Here is a 27226-nt window from a genome sequence, read left to right as displayed (position 1 = left end):
GGGAATATAACTTTGTTTAACTTACTATTTAATATTCAGTAGGGCCAAACTCTGGAGCCTTTTTTTTTTTTTTTTTTTTTGGTTAAAAACCAAAAAACTGTGATAAATCGCAAATGATTTATGTTTGGTAGAAAAGAAAGCTCCAAAGTTTGTGGTTTTATCGCCCTGTAGGACATTAGCCAGGTTTGTATCTAGTTTAGCAAGCTAATCCCAACATGTTTTCCCTCATTGACTATATATACACAATCTCTGGTAACCATCTTTGAATCAGCCTTATTAACCTGGTAGTTCCCTCATTAATGAGGTCAATAAATTTTTGATCCCTCCCTTCCATATCCATACTTTCCAGAATTAACTCCAGATTAACTTACAAGACCCTTCAAGATCTGAGATCGTTACATCCTCAGTTATCAGTGTTGCTTTTATTCTCTAAGCTCTAGGCATAATTAGCTAAACCAAACATAGTTCCTGAAATACATCACCCTCCACCTCCGACATGGCTTCGTCTGTCTACAATATCACCCCTTCCCACCTATCTTCTTCACCATGTAATTCCCTTTTTTGGGGACTCAGCTATGATGGCATCTTCCTGGTGTTTTGGATGCTAACTTCTCTGACCAAGAAAGGCTGGGTTGGGTGTCCTTTTACTTCTATGGTCTCTTATTCACCTGTATAACAGCTCTTATCACACCGTATTGTGATTGCTTATTGACTTGGCTAAGTCTCTAAGAGCAGAGTCTGCATCTGACTCAATTTTATCCCTTGGCACCTAGCACATACCTAACACATAGTGCCCAGAACATAGTGTAGTCACTCAGAAGTACTTGCTGAATAATCCTGGGTGTAGATATTGAGAGGAATTGCAAAAAATAGGAGACCAAAAGGCTCAATGAGTATGGAGAAGTGAGCAGGGAGTCAGGACGTGATGGTAGCAAAGAGGGGGGAAGAAGTGGTATAGTCAGAGGCTTGGAGAAGGTGTTTATATATGAGGGGTGATGAGGAAGGCCTAAAAAATGCAGGGTTGCTATACCACCTTCTAGTTCTACAATGTGTGGAGAGCAGGAGAGCAAGTTTCCTTTCCTGCAAAGAGCTGCAAAGGAGATGATTATTCCTGGTCCTCACTTGAGGTTGGATAGGGACACATGACATGCTTGGGGGAATAAAATTGTGAGTGGAAATGAAGTGCATCAGTGCAAGACCCTTTACATTCCTCCTCTCCTTCTAGCATGGCAAAAGCAGTGTTTGAGATGGTGGCCACTTCATCAGATTATGATGAGGAGAAGGTTCTTGCCAGCCCAAAACAAATAGGTCACACAGGCAATCATCAAGAATTGATGTTGTAGGGAGAAGGCCAAAACAGATAACGATATAGTCATGGTTTGCTAAACTCACAATCCAATTACATGATGGAGAAAATATAGGAGACCTTTCTCTGATCTCAATTCAGGTGGACCATATCACATACAACCTTCCTCTTCTTAGCACTCCTACTACTTTAGGGTATCTGGGAGTAGCTGTAGTCAGACTCCCCCACCATCAAGTAAACCTCAGGATATTTCCCTCTCCAGGGTGCCTGGGTGGCTTAGGGGTTGCCTTTGGCTCAGGTTGTGATCCTGGGGTCCTGGGATCGAGTTCCACATCAGGCTCCAGGGAGCCTGCTTCTCCTTCTGCCTGTGTCTCTGTGTCTCTGTGTGTCTCTCATGAATAAATAAAATCTTTAAAAAAATGATTTCCCTCTCCATCAATTATGACCATCACATATGACTGAATGGGACTCATGCTAAGTTGTTACACATACATGGCTCTAAATGTAAAAGGAGATATAATTAAAGACTTAGAAACCAGGGTGCTAAAATCCACTTAAATCTGCCCTTTTCCGGGATCCCTGGGTGGCGCAGCGGTTTAGCGCCTGCCTTTGGCCCAGGGTGCAATCCTGGAGACCCGGGATCAAATCCCACGTCAGGTTCCCGGTGCATGGAGCCTGCTTCTCCCTCTGTCTGTGTCTCTGCCTCTCTCTCTCTCTGTGTGACTATCATAAAAAAAAAAAAAAATCTGCCCTTTTCCATATGAGCATTAAAAATCTATCTTGGTGTTTATGTCCACATGCACATGAGGTCCTTTGAAGTAAGATCCCTGGAAATTAAAAGCTAAGTTTGTCAACCCTTCTGAGTTGCCATTAATCTGAGGGAAACCTCAATTCATGAAGAGGGACAAACAAGTCGGGTAATCCATGTTTAAACTACTTATTTTCTTGATCTTCCTCCTTGCAGGGCTATAGAAGGCAGAAAGCCCTCATTATTATTATTTGTAAAGATATTTATTTATTTATTTATTCATTCATTCATTCATTCATGAGAGACACACAGAGAGAGAGAGACAGAAACACAGGCAGAGGAAGAAGCAGGCTCCATGCAGGGAGCCTGATGTGGGACTGGATCCCAGGACTCCAGGATCATGCCCTGGGCCTAAGGCAGACACTAAACCACTGAGCCACCCAGAGATCCTCAGCCCTCATTCTGTACTCTATTAGTAAGTTAAATCTCTGTTCTGGACTGCGGAGGCCTAGATCCTGAGATAGCTGGGGTTTTTTTGTTTGTTTGTTTTTTCTGCTCAGTACACTTTCCCTTCTCCCCCTCTGGTAACAATTCTTGTGGGAAACCCCTAGCCATAGTGATTAGCTCGATGGGTATGTGATCCAAGCCATTCAATCAGAATCTACCCTGCAACTTTTAATGGAACCGCAGACAATAAATAGTCTTTTGAATCAATTAGCTGTCAGGGTAACTCAAGTCAAAAGCTGCAGTGGCCATCTCTGCCATTCTGCCTGTCTAGGAATAAAACCAATCTGGAGAAAAAGAGCTAAGATAGCCAGAACCAGATCTGATGACACCTTTGAACACCTGAATGCAGTCATATATGAAGCCATGTCTAACTCTTAAACTCTTTAAAATTATGGTAGCCCTTTGGTTTAAGCTTGCTTTTTTTTTTTTTTAAGATTTTAAAAAATTTATTCATTTATGAAAGAGAGAGAGAGAGGCAGGCAGAGAAACAGGCAGAGGGAGAAGCAGGCTATATGCTGGGAGCCTGATGCGGGACTCAATCTTGGGTCTCCAGGATCATGCCCTGGGCCAAAGGCAGGTGCCAAACCGCTGAGCCACCCTGGGATCCCCTAAGCTTGCTTTAAATGGGTTTGTTTTCACAAATTAAAGTCCTTGATAATCCAGGAAGTTTAAATCACTACAATATAAGATGCGTGGGTCGTAAGAGTGGGAATTGAGTCAACTTTACATAAAATAGCCATGTTTTTGCTATGGCAAAAGGAACACTTAAGATGGGGCTGCTCTGTATCACCTTGGGAATATAACTATTGAGCAAAGACTCCCTGCCATGATGGCACAAGTTACCACTCAGAATTGGCATTCTGATGAGAAGTACATGCTTATTATATATAATTATCATCCTAATAATATGACTCTGCAACATGTTTATAGCTTACAAAGCATTTTCACATATGCAACCCTCACTGAAATCCTATGAAGTCAATGTTGTGTTTTCTTAGATTTAGGCCTTTTTCTAACAGTGTGTCAGTCATCTTTGGAAAACAATTCTTTTGGGGAGACAGATTGGGAGCAGTAGACTGTATAGACTTATTCATGCTAAAGTTTGCTATTCAATTGCATTTGACATGTTTGTTTTCCCCTCTCAGCATCTTTGGATTTTTTTTTAAGGAAGCAGCCCTTCCTCATTGCAATGTGAGTTGTTTGAGTGGGATGGGCTTCACCTGCCCCTACTCAGGGTTTTACAGGGACTCAGGCATGGTCAATGACAGGATCCCAATTCAGAGCAGTAAAAGGTTCAGTGATTGATCAGCATGATTTCAAGCAAAGCTGAGAAATAGCCTTGAGGATTTTGCTGGACTACTTAGAAATATTCTCCTTGGGATTGTAAATGCTTAGAACCACACTAACTTGGAAATGCTATAAGAATATAGCCCATATAGAAAAAAATAGAACAGAAATGGAGATAAACAGCCCTTGATCAAGCAATGCTGGGGTCTCTGGTTTCACTCCTTTGATTCCTCAGACAAGTGAACTTTTCTGACACTATAGTAATGTTTATGGGTGAATGGGGCAGGGAGTAGGGAAGAGAGTGAATTATGCACGTTTTATGTATAGTCAACTCAATCTAAGGGCAGATTATCTGGTTTATGGACTAACAGGTTAAAAAATAACAAGTTACATTGTAAAAAATATATAAAGAACAATTCAATGACAACATCTGATTTTTTTTTTTGAGGGCATCAATTAGAACTACAAGGTAATCCATAGATAACATATTATATATATTACCATAAGGGCACACCCTTCCCCATTGCCAAAAAAAGCTAGGGTGAGGGACAGCTTGTGGTTCTGGATTCCAAGACTGCCCCATTGGGACTTAAAAAGAATTAGGTAAGGAAAGAGAGAAAGTGTGGATAAAGAGCTTCCAACTTGAGTCTTGTTGTGATAAAAAGTGAAAACTCATCTAGGAAAATAAAGTTGTTAGAAACTTTTAACAGACAATTAAACTAGTCAATTGTTTACCAATTTGAATACTGTTTTGTGTTCTTATACAGCATACTGTTTTAATACTTTGGGTGATGTAACATTTTCCTCCCAAAAGCCAGATGTAATTTAAAATTTACACTAAATCAGTCGACCTGATCTTACCTAGTTGCAATTGTACTTTTTAGTTACCCCTGCTAAATAAGTGGTGCCTTTTTTCCCCATTACCCCCTCTTAAATGAGTGATGCCTTCACTTGACCTGAAGACTCAACACCATTTGGTAGAAACAACCTTCTTCTACTCTTTAACTTTCTTACAGAGACATGGGCTGTGGAGGAAATTCCCAAACCCATGTCTTCAGAAGTTGTGAAGCCCAGATGAACAACTAGAAATGTGATTGGTTCCCTGAATGATATGGAAATAGTTTATAGTTGGTTTATCTTTGCCTCTTAAGATATGCTTGAATTTGGAGAACCTGGGTGGCTCAGTGGTTGAGTGTCTGCCTTTGGCTCAGGTTGTGATTCTGGGGTCCTGGCATCAAGTCCCATATCAGGCTCCCCTCTGCCTAAGTATCTGCCTCTGTCTCTCATAAATATATGAATAAAATCTTTAAAAAATGTTTAAATCAGGAAACTTTAGAAGTCGTTTACAAAATTTCTGACAATGAATATATAAACAACATCTTTATTGACAGTGGACCAATAAGAGCAGTCAAATTTAGTTTGTAGGTAACCAAAAACATTTGAAAAGCAGAACATTAAAACTTCCAAGATTCATGTTGGAGTACAGCCATACTAAACATCAAACACAAACAAAACAAATAATGAAATGTAAAGGCCAGAGTTCCCAGTGAAACTAACTTAGACCGCGTCTCATAACACTACTTAAACTGCAATTAGATTAGTAACTTGAGTCTCTGAAACTATCAGATAGTTCCTGGTTAAGTGGTACTAAGAAGGGAGAAAAGCAGATTCCCCAAGGTCTCAAGGAGGCTGTGTATGGAGCAGCACCAGAGAGAAGCAAGAGCAGGAGAAGCCCCTTTTCTATGATGCGCTAGACAGTTGGATGCTGACAGTTCTTGAACGGTAAACAAAAGCTGTAGAAGATACATTCATTCTTAAGTAATTTCTATTTGATTGATACTTAGCCACTTATTGCAGACTGAGTTTGTATCTCCCCAAATTTATCTTGAAATCGAATCACCAGAGTGATGGTATTAGGAGGCAGGGCCTTTAGAGGCTGAATGGGTCATGAGAGCAGAATTCTCAGGAATAGGGCTAGTTGCCCTTATAAAGGAGGCCCTAGAGCCCCTTTACCCTTTCACTATGCAAAGACATAAGATGGCGGCAGTCATCTTATCTTATCAGGGAGATCATTCATCTCCCTGAACCAGGGAGCAGGCCCTCAGCAGACACTGAATCTGCTGAGGCTTTGATCTTTGACTCGTTGGTCTCCAGAACTGTGAAAATGTTGTTTATAAGCCACGCAGTCACTCACTCTGAGTTATTTTGTCGTAGCACCCCAAATGGATTGATATTCCATTAAAGTACACATATATGCATATATATATATATATATACACACATATACATATAGAGGCTCTCTATATAATTTACTGTGTGTGAGGTCTTTCATATGCATTGTCTTATTTAATCCTCACAACCTTATGAGAAAGGGATGATTTATTCCCATCTTATAGATAAAGACTCTGAGACTTAGAGACGGCAAGTAGTTAGATCACATAAATGCTAAGTGAGGTTGGCAAAATTCAAACTCGGCTTTGAAAAGGCCAAGTGGATCTTATTTTGGAAGTCCAATTTTGGCCCCCAAATGATGAATTTATTTTCACTCAAGTGTTTGGCATATAGAGAAACATCAAGCATTCTAGGCTTTTGGGGACATACAATCTTTGCTGCATCTACTGGACACGGCCATTGTACCACAAACAAATGTAAATGAATGAGTTTGGTTAAGACTTAACTAAACATTATTTAGAGAAACAGTCAGAAGCCTGGACTTGGTTGTGGGTGGTGGCCAGTCTGTCAGTTCCTATCTTTGAGCATGAATATGGAGTATTAAGGTGACGAGAACGAGTGCCTTTCCCTTGTTCCTGTCAGCCTCCTACCCTGACCTCTTAGACCCTGAGCCTACCCACCCACCTCCACCTCCAACATGTTTTTTGTTCCTTCCAAAACCTCTTCCCAGTCCTTTCAGCCCCATTTCCTATCATTTTCTTTGATTTCCACCATGGCTGGATTTAATCCATTTATTCTTAATGATCTTGCCCTCTACTGCCACTTCTTTAAACTCTATTCCTCTACTTCTCCTCAATAATACAACTAAGGCTTACAGAAGGAATTATAAGAAATAACAGGGATAATGGAGAGAAGGCAAGAGTATGGACTGATTGCTGAATGTTCATAAAGGATAGAATTTAGGAGAAAAATTAGAGCTCTATAACTATTTTCCTTCTAACTTTTCTACACTCTTCATAAAATAGAATAACAATAAAAATGACATTTGTATAGTGTTTTGTTAGGTATTTATTTGAACGTTTGCTTTCATGTTTCCAATACCACCACTGATTTTTGGTCACCCATGTAACTTATGTCAATTTATCATTGAGGTTTCATGCCTTTTCTACCTTCTTTAGGGCTCTGGGAAAGACCAACAAACATATAGAGAGAACAATAACAACAGAAAATGTGGTTAGACATGAAAGCCAGAGAAATGGCATGGCAACCTCTTCTTCATGGAGGGAAGCTGCTTATCCTCCAGTGAGTCACTGTCCTGTGAACTATTCTCCATATTTGACATGAAGGTTTGTCCTTGTGTCTCACAGTTGCTTCAGTTCTCCTTCTTGACTGGGACCCTAAATATAACAACACATTGAACTTATCAACTTTTCAGACCCTCAACATCCTAGGGACTTTCTCTCAAAGAGACAAAGCATAGTTTACAGAAAGCAGGATAATGTAAAGAAATGAAATCTCCCTAATACTTTATGGAAAAAACCAAAGACTCATTCAATGCCAAGGATAAGAAAAGAGGCATTTAATTGAAAACTACAGTTAAGACTTTGACCCACTCTCAACTTCAGGGCAATTCCAAGGAAGCAGAAAATGAAACTCTACATAGCAGAGGGCTAACAATTATCTAAACTTATGACCAACATAATCCATGGGAACATAACTTAGAACCTGCAATACATTCTATTTATGTTCATCAAATTAGACAGGAGCCTTTGGGGAAGCAGGGAACCCAAAGCATATTTCAACTCTTAACCTTTACATTTTATAGCTAATGTAAAAGAAAAAAAACCTCTGGAAAAATGACACTTCCTGTCCATCTGGAGCTCTACTTTGGATCCAAAGAGGAACAACTCTGTCTTCCTGATGATAAAGATAGGCGTCCTCTGCCTAACTTCACAAATAAGATTTTTCTTACAGAATGAAAAGCTATAACAGGGCTTTCATGTGACAGAGGGAGGAATAAAATTTCACAAATATAATACTGCTGCCCATTCCCAAGGATTTCTTGAATTTCCATGAAAGGGTACTTGGTAGTGATGGTGGGTGAGGGATGGGGAGCAAAATTTGAGATCTCTCACCAGCTTTCATAATAATCAAATCAGTGGATATATAAGGAGCATTCTTTCTATGGCTCAAAACTATGTGCTATGCAAATAAAAGTAGACATATACAGGATTGGTCCTTGAGCAGCATTTTACGGGTATTCCATAAAAAATTCAGGTATTTAACACAGTGATAAAGTCAACTTACATTTCTTCACATTCAGTAATTTTTCAGAGTTGCTCTTCAGTATGAATTCTTTGATGTCTGATGAGGGATGAACTGCACTTAAAGCTTTTCCCACATTCATCACATCTGTACGGCTTCTCTCCAGTATGAGTTCTCTGGTGTTGAATAAGAGCTGATGAATGAATGAAGGCTTTTCCACATTCATTACATTTGTATGGTTTCTTTCCAATATGAATTCTTTGATGTTTAGCAAAATTTGAGCTCCGGCTGAAGGTTTTCCCACATTCATTACACTCATAGGGTTTCTCTCCAGTATGAATTCTCTGATGCTGAACAAGATGTGTGCTCTGACTAAAGGTTTTTCCACATTCACTACATTCATATGGCTTTTCTCCAGTATGAACTCTCTGATGTTTAGTAAGGGATGAGCAATGGCTGAAGGCCTTCCCGCATTCCTGACATTTATAGGGTTTCTCTCCAGTATGAGTTCTTTGATGTTTAATGAGAGCTGATGAATGAATGAAAGCTTTATCACATTCATTACATTCATAAGGCTTCACTCCAGTATGAATCAACTGATGCTGCACAAGATGTGTACTTCGATTAAAACCTTTTCCACATTCATTGCATTCATAAGGTCTCTCTCCAATGTGAATTCGCTGATGTATTGCAAGGGATGAGCTTTCTGTGAAGGCTTTCTTGCATTCACTGCATTCAAAGAGAATTCTAGTATGAGTTCTCTGATGTTTAGTTAAATTAGCTCTGTGGCTAAAAGATTTCCCACATTCACTGCAGCTATAGGGCTTCTCTCCAGTATGGACTCTCTGGTGTCGAATAAGCACTGAATGGTAAGTGAAGAGTTCACCACAATCATTACATTTATGAGGTTTTTTCTCTTTACAGGTTCTTTGCTTTTTCATTAAGTTTGATTTCTGTTTCAACCTTTTTTCAAGTGTATGAAAGGCATAGGGTCCTTTGGGAGATCTGTCTTGAGTGAGAAGAACAGTTTTCTGACTAAAGTTTTTCCAATATATATCACGCTCATGATCTCTTTCTTCAGGGAGTGAATTTACATGGGTGAGCATTTCCCTCAAGTGTCTTTCCTGATTCCCTTGCTGACTCTCTAACCAATTTTCACATTCAAGAGTTGTTTCCAAGTTGGAGTCATAGACACTATTTCTTGTCAGTCTGTCTATTATTGCAGTCTGGCATGATTCTTCTTTAGAAGTATCTGGCACTGATGTTGAATCTTTGCCCTCAGGTTTAGATTCCAGGTCTGAAAGAAATTGGACATGCAAATTTCCTTTGCTTTCAGTGGTCAACAAATGACTGTTCTGTAATAGCTAATGAAGATATAAAGCATGCTTTTAAGGATTAAGTGGATTTGACTTTGTAAGATGATTTTCAAAGGGAAGCAAATGGAAGGAAACAAATGCACAATATATGTGGAAAAAATGAGTGGACCTCATTCAGGATAGTCAAGAGAGGAAAGAAGACCAGATGTAATACACAAGGAGAGATGCAGATGAAGCAATAGATCACTGGATGAGCAGGAAATGAACACTAGATCAGAAGAGGGTAGAAACAAATTGAATACTTACTGCTGTATTAAATATTTGGTTATCACTTTAGTGTAGAGGACAGTTATGATTTCTAGGTTTCCAGTCATCCAATCCTACTCATGTCCAAGTATGCATTCCACTTCCAGTTTAATCTTCCCTAACAATGTTTTTACAATACATCTCTAATAAAAAATCTTCTATGATCTCCCAAGGATATAATGGCAAATATATGAAATTATATAACACTGAGATAGCTAAAGTCTGGTAGTTATAGGTAACTGATTAAATATACAATGATGTAGACATAAAATGGAGTCTTATGCAACTTTAAAAAAAATCAGAAAGATCTCTATATATAGTATGAAGTTATCTCCATGATACATTAAATAATTTTTTAAAAAAACCAGCAAGCTGCAAGTGTGTATAGTTTGAAACTATTTATGTAGAAAAAAATGGGGAGGGGGAGATACAAATATATGTACATATTTGGTTATATTTTCAAAAATAAAGCATGGACTAATGAAATACTCATTTAAAAACGTATTAATAAAAACAGGGGAAGTATCAGAATAGAGAGGGCAGGGATGGAAGCTAGACCTCTCTAAATATATCTAATATATTAAATTTTTATATCTAATATGTAACTACTTTATGAAGCTAAAATAATTTAAAGAGTATGGTGGATCAAAGGAATGGACAGATCGGGGATCCCTGGGTGGCTCAGCGGTTTTGCACCTGCCTTTGGCCCAGGGCGCGATCCTGGAGTCCCAGGATCGAGTCTCGCGTCAGGCTCCCGGCATGAAGCCTGCTTCTCCCTCTGCCTGTGTCTCTGCCTCTCTCTCTCTCTCTCTCATAAATAAATAAATAAATAAAAATAAATCTTTAAAAAAAAAAGGAATGGACAGATCAATGAAACAGAAGAGCAACTTCAGAAATTAAATAGAGCATACACAATTAAAATAATACAAAGGTGATATTTCAGTCAACAAAAGATAATTTGTTTTCCAACAAATGGTGCTGACAACTGATTACACATTTAGAAGAAAATTAAGTTAGATCTGTCCCTCATTCTATACAGCCAAATGAATTCAATTCCTTCACGAAGCTACTCTTCTATTCATTTATTCAACAGCTATCCACTGAATATCTACCATATGCTAGGATCTGTGCTAGGCACTGGGGAAAAACACATGCACGAGTGGAGAGAGAATTCAGTCTAATATTCACAAATGGATATAAAAATGCACCTGTAGTAATTAAGTATTGAGAAATAAAAGGCAAATGACACTATGAAAAAATGTAAGATGGAAATCTAGGGAGATGAGGGGTGACTTCTCTGAGGAAGTAAAATCACTGAGCTGAAATGAAAGTAGGGTTGGAGTTCAGGTGAGTGTTGCAGGTAATCGGTACAAAAGCATGGAGGTGAGCATTTCACACAGAGGGAATGATATGAACAAAAAAACCCAAGGTGAGAGAGAGCATGAACTATGGAATCAGAATGCATGAATATAATCCCAGCTCTGCCACTTATCAGCTGTGTGACCTGGGACAAGTTATTTAACCTCTATTTCACTTTCACTACATGTGAAGATGGGCAAAAACAGTACCTACTTCATAAGGAATAATGACAACACCTACCTTAATAAGCTTTAAAGGAGTATAAACCACTAAAAAATCTGACACAGCACAAGTGCTAATGATTTGATGTACAACTGGCAGAGGCAGAAATCTCAAAGTACAGTCCATAAACCCCTGGGAAGCCAGAAGTTCAAAACTATTTTCAATTTAATGTTTAAAAGTTATTTACCTCTTTCATTGTCTTATCATTTACACTGTTACAAAAGTAATCATGTAAAACTGCTTATGACTTAGCACAAAGCAGGACAATAACAACAAACTTACTAGCAGTGGTAGTCCTCCCTGCCATGTACTCTCAGTTAAGGGGGTAAAAAAAAGCCAGTTTCATTTAAAAATGAAACATTTTTATTAATTTCAAGCCTTGACTTTTTAAAATTCTAAATTAATGAAATAGGAAATATTTATAAAGCAATTCTGTTCATAATCAAAGAATGATGGTTGTCTTGAAGAAAACCACTTATGAAATCCTTTGAGCTTGGGACTCCTGGATGTCTCAGTGGTTGAGCGTCTGCCTTTGGCTCAAGGCCTGATCCTGGGATCCGGGCTCGAGTCCCATATCGGGCTCTCTGTGAGGAGCCTGCTTCTCCCTCTGCCTATGTCTCTGCCTCTTTCTGTGTGTGTCTTATGAATAAATAAATAAATCTTAAAAAAAATAATTTGAGCTGAATTAGCTGCTTTTTCCATGGACTACAATTTTTACTTGGAAGAATGACAGATAAAATACGTTATACAAGTTGAGTGTCTGAAAGATATCTTCTCAAAAAATGAACAAAGTGAGCCTGTCACTTCAAGGAAAGTGATCAACATAATCAACAGTATCCAATAAAATTTCAGTTTTGGGGCAGAAATTAGGATTTTGGAAAACCTGTATTTGCCCTTAAGAGCTTGAGCTTCTTCATCCTTACAGATTTTCCAAATAAGATCGGTGATGATATTAAAAGTTGTGACTTAGGGATCCCTGGGTGGCGCAGCGGTTTGGCGCCTGCCTTTGGCCCAGGGCACGATCCTGGAGACCCGGGATCGAATCCCACATCAAGCTCCCGGTGCATGGAGCCTGCTTCTCCCTCTGCCTGTGTCTCTGTCTCTGTCTCTCTCTCTCTGTGACTATCATAAATAAATAAAAACTTAAAAAAAAATTAAAAAAAAAAAGTTGTGACTTAAAAAATACTGCATATAATAATGTGTCAATACTTACAAGATCTGCACAACTTGGTGAACCAGTATTTTCCAAAAGATCAATAGATTTTAACAAGAGTATGAAAAATTCATGGATCTGGTTTCAGATACCACATTATATCTATCACTAATAACACTTAACCAAGAGTACCTGCGTGGCTCAATTGGTTAAGTGTCCAACTCTAGATTTTGGTTAAGGTTATGATCTCAGAGTCCTAGGATTTAACCCCAAATTGGGCTGTGTACTCGGTGGGGAGTCTATTTGAGGATTCTCTCTCTCTGCCCCTCCCCTTGCTCACAGGCATGCATGTTCTCTCTCTAAAATAAATCAATAAATCTTAAAAAAAACAAAAACTAACACTTGCCCAGTTTTGGTTAGTATCACAACAACCAAACTTCCCTGAAAAAGCTATAAAATACTTCTCTCTTTTCCAACTATATATTGGCATGTTTTTTGTTTTAAAGATTGATTGATTGATTATTTATTTATTTATGAGAGACATAAAAGAGAAGCAGAGATGTAGACAGAGGTAGAAGCAGGCTCCTTTCAGGGAGCCTGATGCGGGAGTCAATCCTCAGGCTAGGATCATGCCATGAAGGCAGATGCTCAACCAACTGAGCCACCCAGGCATCCCTTCAGTTTTAAAGAGAGAGAGGGAGAACACATGTGAGTTGGAGGGAGGCAGAGAGGGAGAATCCTGAGCAGGTTCCACACTGGGTAGGAACTCACAACCGTGAAATCATGACCTGAACAGGAATCAAGAGTTATAGAGTTAATTAACAGCCACCCAGAAACCCCCAGGCAATCAGTTTTAAACATGCTGTATTGAGGTATCTTTAACACAAGCACATGGAGACATCAAATAGTTACACACATGTTTATAACAGGAGGCTGAAGGAGATATCTCAGCTGGAAATAAAAATTTGGGATCCATCTAGGTAGAGATGGCCATTTGGTTGTAGGAGAAAGCAGAGGCTGCAAACAGGTGACCAGTGGGGCAAATCTGACCCTCAGGCTTGTTTTGTTTGGCCCACACTATTTATACAAATTTTTGAGATTAGTGACAACATTTAAAAATGGGGAGATTTCACAAAGAAATTCAAATTTTGGGTTTCTCTTGAAAAAAGCTAGAAGCATACTGAATGACAACAACCAATTGGACCAAAGATTAGGCAACTACAGCTTGCTATTTTTTTTATTTAATATTTTATTTATTTATTCATGAGAAACACACAGAGAGGCAAAGACACAGGCAGAGGGAAAAGCAGGCTCCATGCAGGAAGCCTGATGTGGGACTTGATCTCGGAACTCTGGGATCATGCCCTGAGCCAAAGGCAGATGCTTAACCACTGAGCCACCCAGGTGTCCCCAGCTTGCTATTTTTTTTAAATAAAGTTTTATTGGAACACAACCATACCCATTCATTTATGATCCGTCTATGATTGTTTTCCACACTACCATGGAAGACTGAGTAGTTGCAACAGAGGCCGTATGTCTTACAAAGCCTAAGTTATTTACTGTCTAGCCCTTTACATAAAAAACTGTGCCAGCTCTAGAGCTAGAGCTAACGGAGTAATGGCTACTCCTTTCATTAAAGGCATGTGTTCTTCTAGTTTACAGTCCATCCTGCTTACCCTGGTTGCTTCGCTCAAGTATCTTACCTGCTTTTCCATGTAGACACTCAAGTTTACGATTCCAAGTATATATAGAGATGAGAGATTAAAACCAAGCCTTAAACGATTCATATATTCAATTGTTCAGAAAAGAAAGCTAAGAAGATACAACCAGAGAAGCAGCCATTCCAAATGGATTAAGGATTTTTAAAAAATGAAAGGACAAATATAAAGAAGAGAACTAAAGCAAATATTTTTTTAATCTTGGAGGGAGAGCTTCCTAAGTACTAATCAAAAATCAAAAAATGTAGAAGATTGTAATGCATTAAATTTGTACATTAATGAGCACAGCAAAACTGAAGAGCAAAAACTAGAAAAAAATGTCTGACAAGGAATCAATGCCTCGTGTATGAAGAGTTCTAGATCATTCAGAAAATGGCAGTATCTCCCACAAAAAAGGGGTGGAAGGGTGGTGAATAGTCAAACTGACAAAAACTGAGAAGCCTACAAGAGGAAACAGATATATCTATAATCACAGGAGGGATTTTAAAACCCAGTATTCCAAAGAACAAGAAGACTGTAAAAAGCAGAATATTAAAGCAAGATTTCCTTTTAGAGATATACATACTATAAAATATAATACTTAAAACAATGTGTTATTGCAGCATAGACGACAAAGCAGAAAGCCTAAAAACAGACCAAAGTATATATAGGACCAGGGTTTACCAGAGATAGTGTTACAAATCAAAGTCTATAAACATAGACTTCAGTGCAGCACAGGGAGAGGGAGATGCAGGCTGCCTGCTGAGCAGGGAGCAGGACTCGGGCTTGATCTCTGGGATCATGACCCAAGCCAAAGGCATATGTTTAGTCGACTGAGCCACCCACGTGTCCCTACAATGTGAAATTGAAAAAAAAAATTGCATTACAAAATAAAAAGTATAACCTAATACTATACATACGTTACTGTTCTTTGACATGCATATATGTATGTGTGTATACACACACATTACAATGATTTACCCCAACCCAAGCAGAGGGAGGAGAGAATCTCAAGCATACTCTGCACTGACTGCAGAGCCCAACATGGGGCTTGATCCCACGACCCTAAGATCATGACCTGAACTGAAATCAAGAGTCACACTTAATCAACTGAGCCACCTGGGTGCCCCAACATTTTTTATTTCTTAAAAAGATACACACCTATAAGAATGGCTTCAATGGAGCAATCAGACAATATTATGGAGCCACTCCCATAATCACATACTCTGCTAGTGGGAGTATAATTGTAACTCAGGACAATGACTTTGGAAGTCTGGCAATATCTACCAAAAGTAAACATGCATCTACCCCAGGATCCAACAATTCTACCTGCGTATTATCCAACAGAAATGCATATCCAGGCACACCTTGCTTTTATTCTGTTCTTTACTATGCTTTGCAGATACTGTGTTTTTTGTTTTACAAATTGAAAGTTTGTAGCAAACCTGCATCAAGCAAGTTTACCTACTCCATTTTCCTAAGGATTTGCTCACTTTGTGTCTGTGTCACATACTTGCAATATTTTAAACGTTTTCATTATCATTATATTTATTATGGTGACCTGTGATCAGTGGTTATGACTTGCTGAAAGCTCAGATGACAGTTAACATTTTTTTTTTAGAGAGAGTGTGCACAAGAGACAGTGGTGGTGGGGCAGAGGGAGAGAGAGAATCTTAAGCAGGCTCCAAGCTGAGCTTAGGGCTTGGAGCCTGACATGGAGCTCGATCTCATGACTGTGATCATGACCTGAGCCGAAATCAAGAGTCAGACACTTAACTGACTGAGCCACCCAGGCACCCCGACAGTTAGCATTTTTTTAACAATATGTTTTAATTAAGGTAGGTACATTGGTTTTGTTTAGACATTATGGTTATTATATATTTGATAAGCTACAGCATAGTATAAAAATAACTTTTCTGTACAACGGGAAACCAAAAAATTCATTTGACTTCCTTTTTTGTAGTACTTACTTTACTCTGGTGGTCTGAAACCAAACCCACACTATCTCCAAGGTATGCCTGTATGTTTGCCAGAAAACATATGAAAGAATATACATAGCAGCACTATTAATATAGCCCCAAACTGGAAACCGCCCAGATACCGAACTCAAGAGATGGATAAGGTGGTATACTGACATAATGAAACACTGTACAACAAAGAGAATGAACAACTACATGCAATGACATGTAATGACACAGTAATGTTTAGTGAAGAAAGCCAGACATTAGAACATACAGTATGGTTCTGTTTATATGAAGTTCAAGAACAGTCAAAACTAATCTATGGTGATAGAAGTTAGGATAAGGTTACCCTTGGAAGGAATGAAGTGACAAGAGTACTGGTAGGCTGGTAAGGTTGCTTCCTGATCTGGGCACTAGTTACATGAATGTGTTCATTTGTGAAAATTCACAGAACTGTACAGTTATGGGACGTCTGGGTGGCTCCATGGTTGAGCATCTGCCTTCTGCTCAGGTCATGATCCTGGGGTCCTGGGATTAAGTCCCACATTGGGCTCCCCGCAGGGAGCCTGCTTCTTCCTCTACCTATGTCTCTGCCTCTCTGTGTCTCTCATGAATAAATAAACTGCACAGTTATGATATTTTTATTTTATATTGCAAAACAAAGGAAAGAAACACAGGCAAAATAAACAAAATATTAGCACATGTTTAATTTTGACAGTGAATACATATGTGTTACTTTTTTTTCTCAAATTTTATGTTATTTAAAATGCTATATCATGTAAACTAAGACCTTTAAACAAATAAAAGCACAAAAGCATTTCTAACATTCTGTGTTAAGCACTGAAAAGTACCATCTTTTCACTGTCCTGTGGGGGCTATTATTTCTGAACACTCCCACGCATCTGACTCACCTGAATAGCTGCTTTTGGGGGTTTTCCTCTCAAGCATCAACGGTTCTTTTCCATTCTCCAAATTGTAGTTGTCAGGTTTGGAGACTGGAAGCCCTGCTCATTTAAAAAAAGAGAACAATAACAAAAAGAAAGGACTTAAACTATTTGTGATGGGCACAATGATCTTTCTACAGCAGAGACCCAAATCTGTGTTCTACAAAGATAGGATATTATAGGAAGATCAAGAATAAGGGAGGATGGGTCTCTGAATGAAGCTTAAAATACCTGCAGCAAGAGCCTGGGTCTGGTTAAGGAGCTTACATGCATTGGTAAAGGCAAGTGTTTTTGTCTGTCAGAAAGGAAGAGAATATCCCAGGGCACCTGGCTGGCTGGGTCCACGAAGCATGTGACTCAACCTCAGGGTCATGAGTTCAAATCTCACACTGAGTGTAGATCTTACTTTAAAAGAGAGAGAGAGAGAATTTCTCTTTATTTCTCTATCAAGGAAGTTCCAGGGAGACACTGCAGGTGAGTCCTTAGCATAAGAAGAAACAGAAAAAGTGGGGCCCTCAGTGGCAGCACCAAAAAATTATGACTGTGGTGACTAGTTTTTGTCTTCTAATGGTTTTACCCTTTCTTCCTTCTTTAGGTACCAGAATCCACTTTCTTAGGGAATTGATTACATAAGCACAAAATTAATTCAAGGCAAATGACAGTAACAAATTAAGGATACGAATATAATTTATAAATGTTCATGTGTAAATATCACTGGGAGAAGTTAACATTGTTCCTTCCACTGCCCTATGAAACCATACATGTGAGCACACACGCACACACCCCTGACACAAAGGTGAGCACAAAATCCACATGGCCAGAAAGCACTCTAACTGGAATAATCGTGTAACCTTAGAGCTGCCAATGGCCATCTCTGCCACATGGGGAGATCCTAAGAATAAGGCTAATACAGGGAAAAGCCAAGCCACATGATTAAAAAATAAATAAAGGAAATTTCTGTCAATACACATGATTGCCTAAATCAAAATTTTTATCCTGTCAGTGTGAATTAGGTTTCTATCATTTGAATCCAAAGAATTTTGATACAAAACAAGCATAGACATTTTACCAAGAACCTAGGGCAGAAACAGATTTTCTCTGGGCCCAAAGGGATCAATATGTTATGATTTCTGAATGCGAATGTGAAGGTTTTTAAGCTATTTCACTTCCAATAAAGTAATGATGTCCCCGTAAGTAGATTCCAGAGTCATAAGGAGAACCCATCCTTACAAAGTGAAACCAGGTTCCTATAGTTCTCCAGCATCACCTCCCTTTGTGCAGGGTCCAGCTTCCCCCACTCCTCTGGGGTAAAGTCCATGGCCACATCCTTGAATGTCACTGGTGCCTAAGACACAAACATACTTTTGTTCACCATCTCTCAACAGACTCAATTTCACCCCCCTAGTTTCTGCTGCCCCTAGAGTAGATGCATAAGACATATACCTCGGATGGGAAATGACTGATAAATGACAAGCATTCTAATGTATTTGGATTTGGAATACTCTATGAAGTCACTGGGTGCCAATTATGTGCCAGGCATACTGTCCTGAAGTCAGCATGAGAACTGAAAAAAGTAAGACTATGGTGCTTCTCCATTGAGACTATCATTTTTCAGGGGAATAAAGAGTTAAAACACGAACCAAAGAGTCAATAATGTAGTTTGGCACAGTAAACAATGTGGGCAGAGGAAAAAGGCATGTTTGTATAATTCTCCCTGTGAGTTGATTTAACCAATCAGAAGATGAATTGAAATACAGAACTTGCAAATGAAGAAGTCATGGAATGAAAAGACAGGCAGGAAGTACCAAATCCAGTTAAACACGGAATTCAAAGTAAAAAAGCATTAAACTGGACAGGAGCAAATTAATTGAAGGTACGGATACAACTTTTAAACATTCATGTGTAAACATAGTATTAAGTTTATATAACACAAAATATATAAAAGCTATAATAAATTATAATAAGATAAATGTTAACTTTTAGAGGATCTAAAATGGAGAGTACGTGAAAAATCTTTTTACTATTTACAACATTTCTTTAAGTCTAAATAATTTCAAAATAAAATGCCCAAAGTGGAAATAATCTGAGATTTATGTAACAAGAATCAAAAAGTAAGAATCATCCTTGGAAAATAAATTATAAAAATCATAAAGTAGTCACTAAGTAGAAAAGATATTATGAGGAAAAAAATGACCTCGATCCTACAACCTGCAAAAATGACACTCAATAGGAATTAATTTCCAAACCACTAAAAGAAAAAAATGAACTATTGTACAAAAGCCAGAAAACAAAAGAAGATATAAAGAAAGCATAATAAACAGAACTATAAAAATCACATGGCAAGAAAAACTTGAAACATACAATTACTGTGAATTAAATAATTTATCTTATAAAAAGGTGTTTTTTTGGTTGAGTTGTTTTTGTTGTTGTTGTTGTGTTTTTGTTTTTTGTTTTTTTGTTTTTTTTTTTTGCCACATCCTATTTACAGAAAGGACACTTAAACAAAAATCCCAAAGTTGGGGGTGAGAGGGAAGTGGATAGAGATATACAACAAACTGTTATCCTCAGTAGGGAGAGGTGGAGGACTGAATTTGGGGAGGTAAGTAATATTATCTTTCTCTTTATGTATGTCTGTGCTATTCACCTAGTTATAGTGAGCAAGTTTTATTTATTTATTTTTTAAGATTTTATTCATTTATTCATGAGAGACACACACAGAGAGAGGGGGGCAGAGACACAGGCAGAGGGAGAAGCAGGCTTCATGCAAGGAGCAAAATGCAGGGCTCAAACCCCAGGAATCCGAGATCATGATCATCCGAGATCATCACGCTCAACCGCTGACCCACCCACGTGTCCCCTGTTTTAAAACTTTAATATCCTAAAAAATCTAATAAGATAAAGCTAAATGAAAAAAAGAAAAAAAGCCCAGGCAAATTCCTATTAGAAAGATAGTTGTTACCATCAAACAAAATCTAATGCACTAATGCATTACCAAAGACAGTTTTTAAATTTCTATAAAAGGTTTAATCTACCCCAAAGCTATGACAGTCTTTTTTTTTTTTTTAAGATTATATTTATTTATTCATGAGAGACAGAGAGAGAGAGAGAGAGGCAGAGACATAGGCAGAGGGAGAAGCAGGCTCCTCACAGGGCGCCCGGATGTGGGACTCAATCCCCAGACTGGGGATCACACCCTGAGCAAAAGGCAGATGCTCAATCGCTGAGCCATCCAGGCGCCCCAGCAGTCTTAAATCCATTTTCAAAATGCTGAAATGTAGAAAGCGTTCACCCTTCCTCCAGTATTTATACCTTGATTTTCCTCTGGCTGCTACACTTGGCTACTGTTAGTAGAGTTCAGGTAGTACTAATGCCATCTGACTTATGGGTGGGATGTGTGTTTGTAGGAGTGTGTGCAGGTAAATTCCCTAGATTGAACCAATTAATTAGAGAATTACCACCATATTTGGCCAATAGTGGTACCAGAATGCGCCTAATGGCCGTCAAAGAGTTAATTCCAGGACTTGGGCTGGAATGACTAGGAGAGATGTATTTTTTCCCCGGTCTTCAACATGGGAAGATGTATGCCAAAATTTATTAAGAACATGCACAAGGGCAAAAAGCCTGCTTGAGTGCAAAATCTAATGAGAGAAAAAAAAAAGTCCATGAAATAGAGAGAATAGGTTCTAATATAGCTGTCTGGGTTTTATTTCTAGGGACACCTGGATTTTTCACTTACATTAGTCAATAACTCTTTCTGCTTAAGCCAGTGTGAATTTTCATGAGCTGCAACTTAAAACTTCTTGACTAAGACAGTCTCTAATACTCATGTAAGGTAGTTTAGAAACCAATGAAAATAAGCAAGTATATAAGGATCCTGAGAAGGAGTGCCTGGCTGGCTTAGTAAGAAGAGTGCGCAAGATTCTTGATGTTGGGGTCGTGAGTTTGAGCCCCATGGTGGGTGTGGAGATTGCTTAAATAAATAAAAAACTTTAAAAAGGATCCTGAGAAGTCACTTTTCAAACAGTACCAATGTGCTATGTCTACTTTTTACGCTCTGCATTACAGCAGCAAAAAGAAAGGCTAATTGAGGTATGCCACACACATTATGGAGAGTTCTCTTCTACCCAACTTTTTTTTTTTAATAATTCTATTTTTTTTTAAGATTTTGTTTATTTATTCACGAGAGACACAGAGCATGCGAGAGAGAGGCAGAGACACAGGCGGAGAAGCAGGCTCCATGCAGGGAGCCCGATGTGGAATTCGATCCTGGGTCTTCAGGATCAAGAACTGAGCTGAAGGTGGAGCTAAACCGCTGAGCCACCTGGGCTGCCCCCAATTTGTTTTAATAACAATTTTCAAATACACAAAAAGTTGAGAGACTAACACACTATTCACCCATATAGAACAACCACCACTCAAATTCAACAGTTCTTGATATATTCTCTTGGGGAGAGGAGGATTGGAAAATAAGCTGCAGACTTAATCTTCACCTCTAAAATACTTCAGCATTCATCATCTTGGAGGGCTGGATTCTTACTCTTTAAATTAAACCTTTCATAGGCTTTCCCTTTCTAGCACTTTTTGAACTATTTGAGTGCTTTTCATTAATTCACTCCAGCATTTAATGCGCTTTCTTAAATTTCTATTTTAACAGTCACATGTCTGTTTTCTCCCCTAGACAAACACCTATTTTAATAGGTATGTACCACATTTTCTTTTAAAACAGTCTCCTATGTTATTCAAGCAGAGAAATAAGCGTAGAAGTTCAAAGAAGGGCAATGCTTTCTACTGAATGACAATAAATCCTAGGCGCAGAAGGTACTATGGGTAAGTAGAAGACATTTTCTACTGAGTCCATCAGATAACCAAGTAGTCTCTTAGAACTGGAACTCTCTAAATGGGCTCTAGTGGACAAAGAAACTCGACATCAAAAGCAACGGAGTGTGGGGCGCCTGGGTGGCTCAGTGGTTGAATATCTCCCTTTGACTCAGGTTGTGATCCCGGGGTCCTGGGATTGAGTCTTTCACCAGGTTCCTCACAGGGAGCCTGCTTCTCCCTCTGCCTGTGTCTCTGCCTCTCTGTGTCTCTCATGTATAAATAAATAAAATCTTTAAAAAACAAACAAGGCAAAAACAAACAAACAAAGGAGTGCATCTGTACCCCGAGAAATAAGGGGGTATTTTCAATAATCAGTAGAGACTCACACTTACCTGGGATCTAGCCGTGAGGCGCAGAGATGCCACTTCTCCCTCTTCTGTGCTCTGTTCTTGGGAAAAGGGAGAATCCTGGGAAGACAGAGCTAAGAGCAAAAAAGCAGTAATGATGGGGCCTAGATCCATCTAGTGACTAATATTTACAAGTCTCAAATCGCGTCCACCTACAAACATTAATGAAAGGGAGTCCTCAAACAATCCAAGATCCAGGATCGTGGAGAATGTCCAGAAGTATTGCTACTCAGGACTTATATTCACTCAGTTGCTATAGTTATAAGACATTCTGGAAGATGGCACTCTCTGATCTAGAAATCAAACCAAGTTTTCTCCCTGAGAAATACTGAACTCTCCCTGCTCTTAATGTACACACCAGAAAAACAGGCTCAAGAGTTTTCAAAAATCACCCTCCAAGCTATTTAAAAGAAGACTGCTCTATCCCACCTACAAATAATTATCATTGAGTCTGCGGTGCAATCTAGAAATCTAACAGGCGCCCAGGAAGGTAATTCTGATGTAGGAGGTCACAGACCAAACTTCAACAAAGACTGCTCTAGTAGAACTGGAAGTCAGCCACCGATTTCTGGGCCTATTTCCTCCTATATAACACAAAAAAGTATTTGTTGAAATCATATGGTTGTTGCGCAAAGTGGCGTAAAAGGTGCAGATTTTTTTTTTTTTTTTTTTTTTTTGCCAACCAAAAAGCTAAATTCTCAGACTCACGTTTGGAGGCTAGGATGGTATAATCATCTGGGAGGAAGAACGTGTGAGAAAAAGTAATCAAGGCTACGCTCACGCCTTAGAAGCTAACATTCCGCTCGCATCTGAGGGGTGGCTTTGAAGGGTCTATTGTGCGCCCAGCTGGAGAGGCAAGCGGGGTGGATCCCACACCAAGCCCTTCATGCTCTCTCTCTCAAAGAGCCCTTCGGTCCCCCAGACAAAGGAGACGGACAGCACTCTCCGCCAAGAGCCACCTCCTGTGAGGCAACTGATTTCCCTCCAAGAGGAAAGAATTTCGCACAAGTTCAACACTTGAGCAACTCTTACCTGTCTTCTCGGGCATGTCGGCCACGTCGGTCTCCATCATCACCCCTGCTCCCGGTTCTGAATATTCTGATCTCCCCCCTCCCCAGTTCAGACTTGTCCGAGCGGAATGGTGAGAAGCTCCCGCGGCCTCGTCGTCCTCCGTCCTGCCTTCCCTCCGGGGGCTCTGCTGGGAGGCTTCAATCAGGTGCGGTCGGGTTCCTTCTTCACTCTCGAGCCTGGCGCGGTGCTACGAGGCTGGGACCTGAAAACCCGGGGACAGCATCCCTGAGGCTCGGTGCCAGGTGCCTGTCCCTGCCGCTTGCAGCTGTCCCTGGGGGCACCGAGCGGCTGCAAGGGACCAGCCAGGTACCCGGCGCGCACACAAACCCCGCTGCGCTCGGGCTCTCCCCCGAAGCCCCGCGCCGGCCCCGCGCCCCGCCCGTCGCGCCGCCGCCGGCACCGCGCTCGCACCCGCGTCCCGGGGAGGCGGCAGCCGCGAGACAGATTCGGGCCGGGGCGCAAAGAGATGGTGCTCGTGGTCCGCCCTCGAGGCCCCTTCCACAAACGCGCACTCCAGCCCCGACTCGGTACTACCTGACGCCCCAGGGGGCCACCATCTAGTCTGAGCGGAGAAGAGCGCCATGGGAACGGCCAACTCACCTCCCATCCCGGGCCTGACAAAGGCTACGAACTTCTTGGGCCAGCTCGGAGTCGCGCATGCGTAAGAAGGAGAGGGGCAAGGCTGGCAGGCCTCCGCCAGGCCCGGAACTACGAATCCCAGAAGCCCCTGGGCGTTGCCAGACTCCGTTTCTCCGCAGGTGGGAGCACACGTGGCGCGGTTGGGAGAATCGAAGGAGCTGTGGGCTCCTTCCCTCTCGCGAGAGTATCGGGCCGCATCGCGGGTGTCGGATTCACCCAAGGGAGAGCGCGAACCCCAGAGGCACGGAGTCGGGTCGGTGCTGGTACCCGCGCTTTGTCTACTCGTGGGACTGCAGCTCCGTGCTTAGCGTTGCTGAGGAGTTCGACCCTAATGATTCAACTATAAGATCTATTAGAGTATATGGCTTTTCCCATCTTTCTGTCCTCCCCAAACTCATCCTTTGCCTTCAAACAACCTGAAAGGTGTATTTTTGGGAGCAGCGGGACGTGTACCCAAACCGATGCTCGTGCATCCATCCATACACCGCTTTCTAATACTGAAAATTAACCCGTGTGAGATAGATGAGTTGAAAAGACTCAGCCAGTTTCAGCAGATTGGAGCAGCAGATTCTTTGCAGCCATAAAAATTAATCTAAATTTATCAAAAGAGGCTGTTGGCTCAACGGAGCATAGTTAGTCTCTAGTTATGGTCTTGCACGAACCCACCCGCCCCAAACTCTAAAACATCCAAACTGCCCTAACTCTTCTCAGTGAATGATTTTCACTGTCTGGAAACTCATTTGCAAAAGCCAGAACCTGAATATCCTCAACTTTTCTTTTTCACTATTTATCTCCAAGTCCTATTTGCTATATTTTTATTTTTTTAAAGATTTTATTTATTTATTCATGAGAGACAGAGAGAGAGAGAGAGAGAGAGAGAGAGAGCTAGAGGCAGAGACACGGGCAGAGGGAGAAGCAGGCTCCATGCAGGAAGCCCGACGTGGGACTCGATCCCCGGACTCCAGGATTACGCCCTGGGCCGAAGGCAGGCGCTAAACCGCTGAGCCACCCAGGGATCCCCTGTTATATTTTTAAACAACTGTCCAATTGGTCCATCTTTGTACCCACTGGCATTGCCTTATTTTCTGGCCACAACCATTTCACTAGGGTTACCCTCGCGGTCCCCTAAGTGATTTCCCTAACTCAAGTTTTCTTTCCCACCCATCTGTTCTCCACACTTTCTGGCCAGTGATCATTCTAAAGCAGGAATATAATGTTACTTTATTGCTTAAAACTTTTGAAATGACTTTCAAAAACTTTGGGGTAAGATGATTTTTAGTCCCCATAAGAAGGCACCCCTTCTCTGGCTCCCATTATCTTGATGTAGCTCCCATTATTCACAGTCTTGTGGAATCCCCTCTTGAGTGTAAGACCTATGGCTCATTGTTAAACAATTGAACACAACAAAGGTGACATGATGGCATGATTCTAATTGTTGGTAGGAGACTCATTGCTGGCTCTGATAAAGCAAGGGTTGATGTTGGGGGACTACATGACATGGAACTTTAGGTAGTCTTCAGCCAATAGCCAGCAAGAACCTAAACCCTGTCAACAACCCCCTGGTGCTTGGAAGTGGATCCTTGCTGGTAAGAATCTTCACATGAGAACCCAGTCCTGGCTGACACCTTAATAGCTAGCTATAGAGGACCCAGCTAAGTTGTGCTCAGACCTCCCTTGCAGATATTGTGTGATAATAAGTGTATGCTGTTTTGAGCCGTTAAGTATAGTAATATTGCCATGCAAAGAAAAGATTACTAATACAGCATGCTAACATAAATGGCTAGCTCCTTCCTCAGAACCCAACCTGAATATCCCTTGGAAGTGGCAAGTCTGTTGGATTGAGAAACTATTGAAAAAATGATTGGAAATCCTCTAGAAGATAGATGACTACACTTGGTCCTGTGTGTGTGTGTGTGTGTGTGTGTGTGTGTGTGTGTAGGTGGGGAGGGAATGGCAGCACAAATGGAAGACATATGCTACAAGAAGACTGCAGGGAGAAGCTATAGGGAGTGTGGGTGCTTTTTGGTGTTTTCTTGTATTCTTTTCCATCTACTCCCACATTTGCCCACTCCTTCATCATTGTACAGGATAGCCCTAGAGCTGGGCTGGGAGAAGAGTGGATATTAATAGAGGCAAGCATATCTACCTCAAAGGGTTTTATTTAGTTTTTTCCCATCCTGACACATACACACACACACACACGCACACGCACACTGAGCCAGGTGATAACTGTAAAAAAAAAAAAAAGAGGTAGAGATAGAGAGGTTCTCTGAGGGATAAGATCATCTGGTAGGAAGAGAGTGGTAAATGGGGAGTGGTCTTTGCCCAAATTTTAATGCCATAGATTCTCTGCTTTTAAAATAACTCAAATCCCCCTAAGTACCACTTGCTGTTTCCACAAACAAATGTATGATCTATAGCTTGAGCCCTTCCTGGTGAGTTGAAGAAGAATAGGAAACATTCCAGGGCTTGGTTCCCTTCACTTCCTGTATTACCAGCTCATAACCTGAGCCTAGAGAGTATGGGCTTGCAGGGGAAAAAAAATATCTGAAGAATTCTATTGCTATAAAAAGAAAATAAACTGAACAGCCTATAACAGATAAAGCAGAATTAGAGGACTGTTTAGGATAAAATATATGGATTTTTTAAAAGCTAGCCTAAAAGAGATAAAGGAGGACAGAAATATTTAGCAAGAACTTTTCATAAAACAAAACCATGTGTGAAAAATAAATGATTGAAATGAAATATTATTTTTTTTTGAAATGAAATATTATTTTATTGAGTAGCAGAATGTGTGAAACCAGACTGAATTTTAAAGCTGGAGTCTACTCTTCCATAAGATATCAGAAAGGGATAAAAGCTGAAAAATATGAAAGAAATGTTAAGCAACGTGGAGACTGACTAGTTGTTTATAAAATGAGAGTCCTAGAAGGAAAGAAAGAATAAGCAGATAAAATATTTTAAGGAATAATAGGGATCCCTGGGTGGCGCAGTGGTTTGGTGCCTGCCTTTGGCCCAGGGCGCGATCCTGGAGACCCGGGATCGAAT

At 40.2% G+C, this 27226-nt stretch overlaps 1 protein-coding gene across 9 annotated transcripts in view; it reads right to left on the bottom strand.

Annotated features, from left to right (window-relative positions):
- ZNF286A (zinc finger protein 286A) overlaps nucleotides 1-27226 on the bottom strand; it is a 78645-nt gene that overhangs the window by 22527 nt on the left and 28892 nt on the right. For 3 of the 9 annotated variants that reach the window (XM_025428297.3, XM_025428300.3, XM_049110241.1), the window contains 6 exons: nucleotides 23501-23741; nucleotides 22454-22542; nucleotides 18474-18588; nucleotides 17211-17303; nucleotides 8328-9582; nucleotides 5216-7417 (listed from right to left, as the gene is read on the bottom strand). In XM_025428297.3, the coding sequence (XP_025284082.1) occupies nucleotides 8351-9582; nucleotides 17211-17303; nucleotides 18474-18588; nucleotides 22454-22542; nucleotides 23501-23540 (1569 nt within the window). In that variant the 5' untranslated portion in view covers nucleotides 23541-23741 and the 3' untranslated portion in view covers nucleotides 5216-7417; nucleotides 8328-8350. Of the gene's footprint in view, nucleotides 1-5215; nucleotides 7418-8327; nucleotides 9583-17210; nucleotides 17304-18473; nucleotides 18589-22453; nucleotides 22543-23500; nucleotides 23742-24139; nucleotides 24259-27226 lie in introns of those variants that run through there. The other 6 variants (XM_025428296.3, XM_025428301.3, XM_035716144.2 and 3 more) reach the window with 6 other exon arrangements.

This window comes from Canis lupus, chromosome 5 (assembly GCF_003254725.2).
Source record: "Canis lupus dingo isolate Sandy chromosome 5, ASM325472v2, whole genome shotgun sequence".
NCBI classification, from domain to species: domain Eukaryota; kingdom Metazoa; phylum Chordata; class Mammalia; order Carnivora; family Canidae; genus Canis; species Canis lupus.
This window is presented reverse-complemented; position numbering and strand designations above follow the sequence as displayed.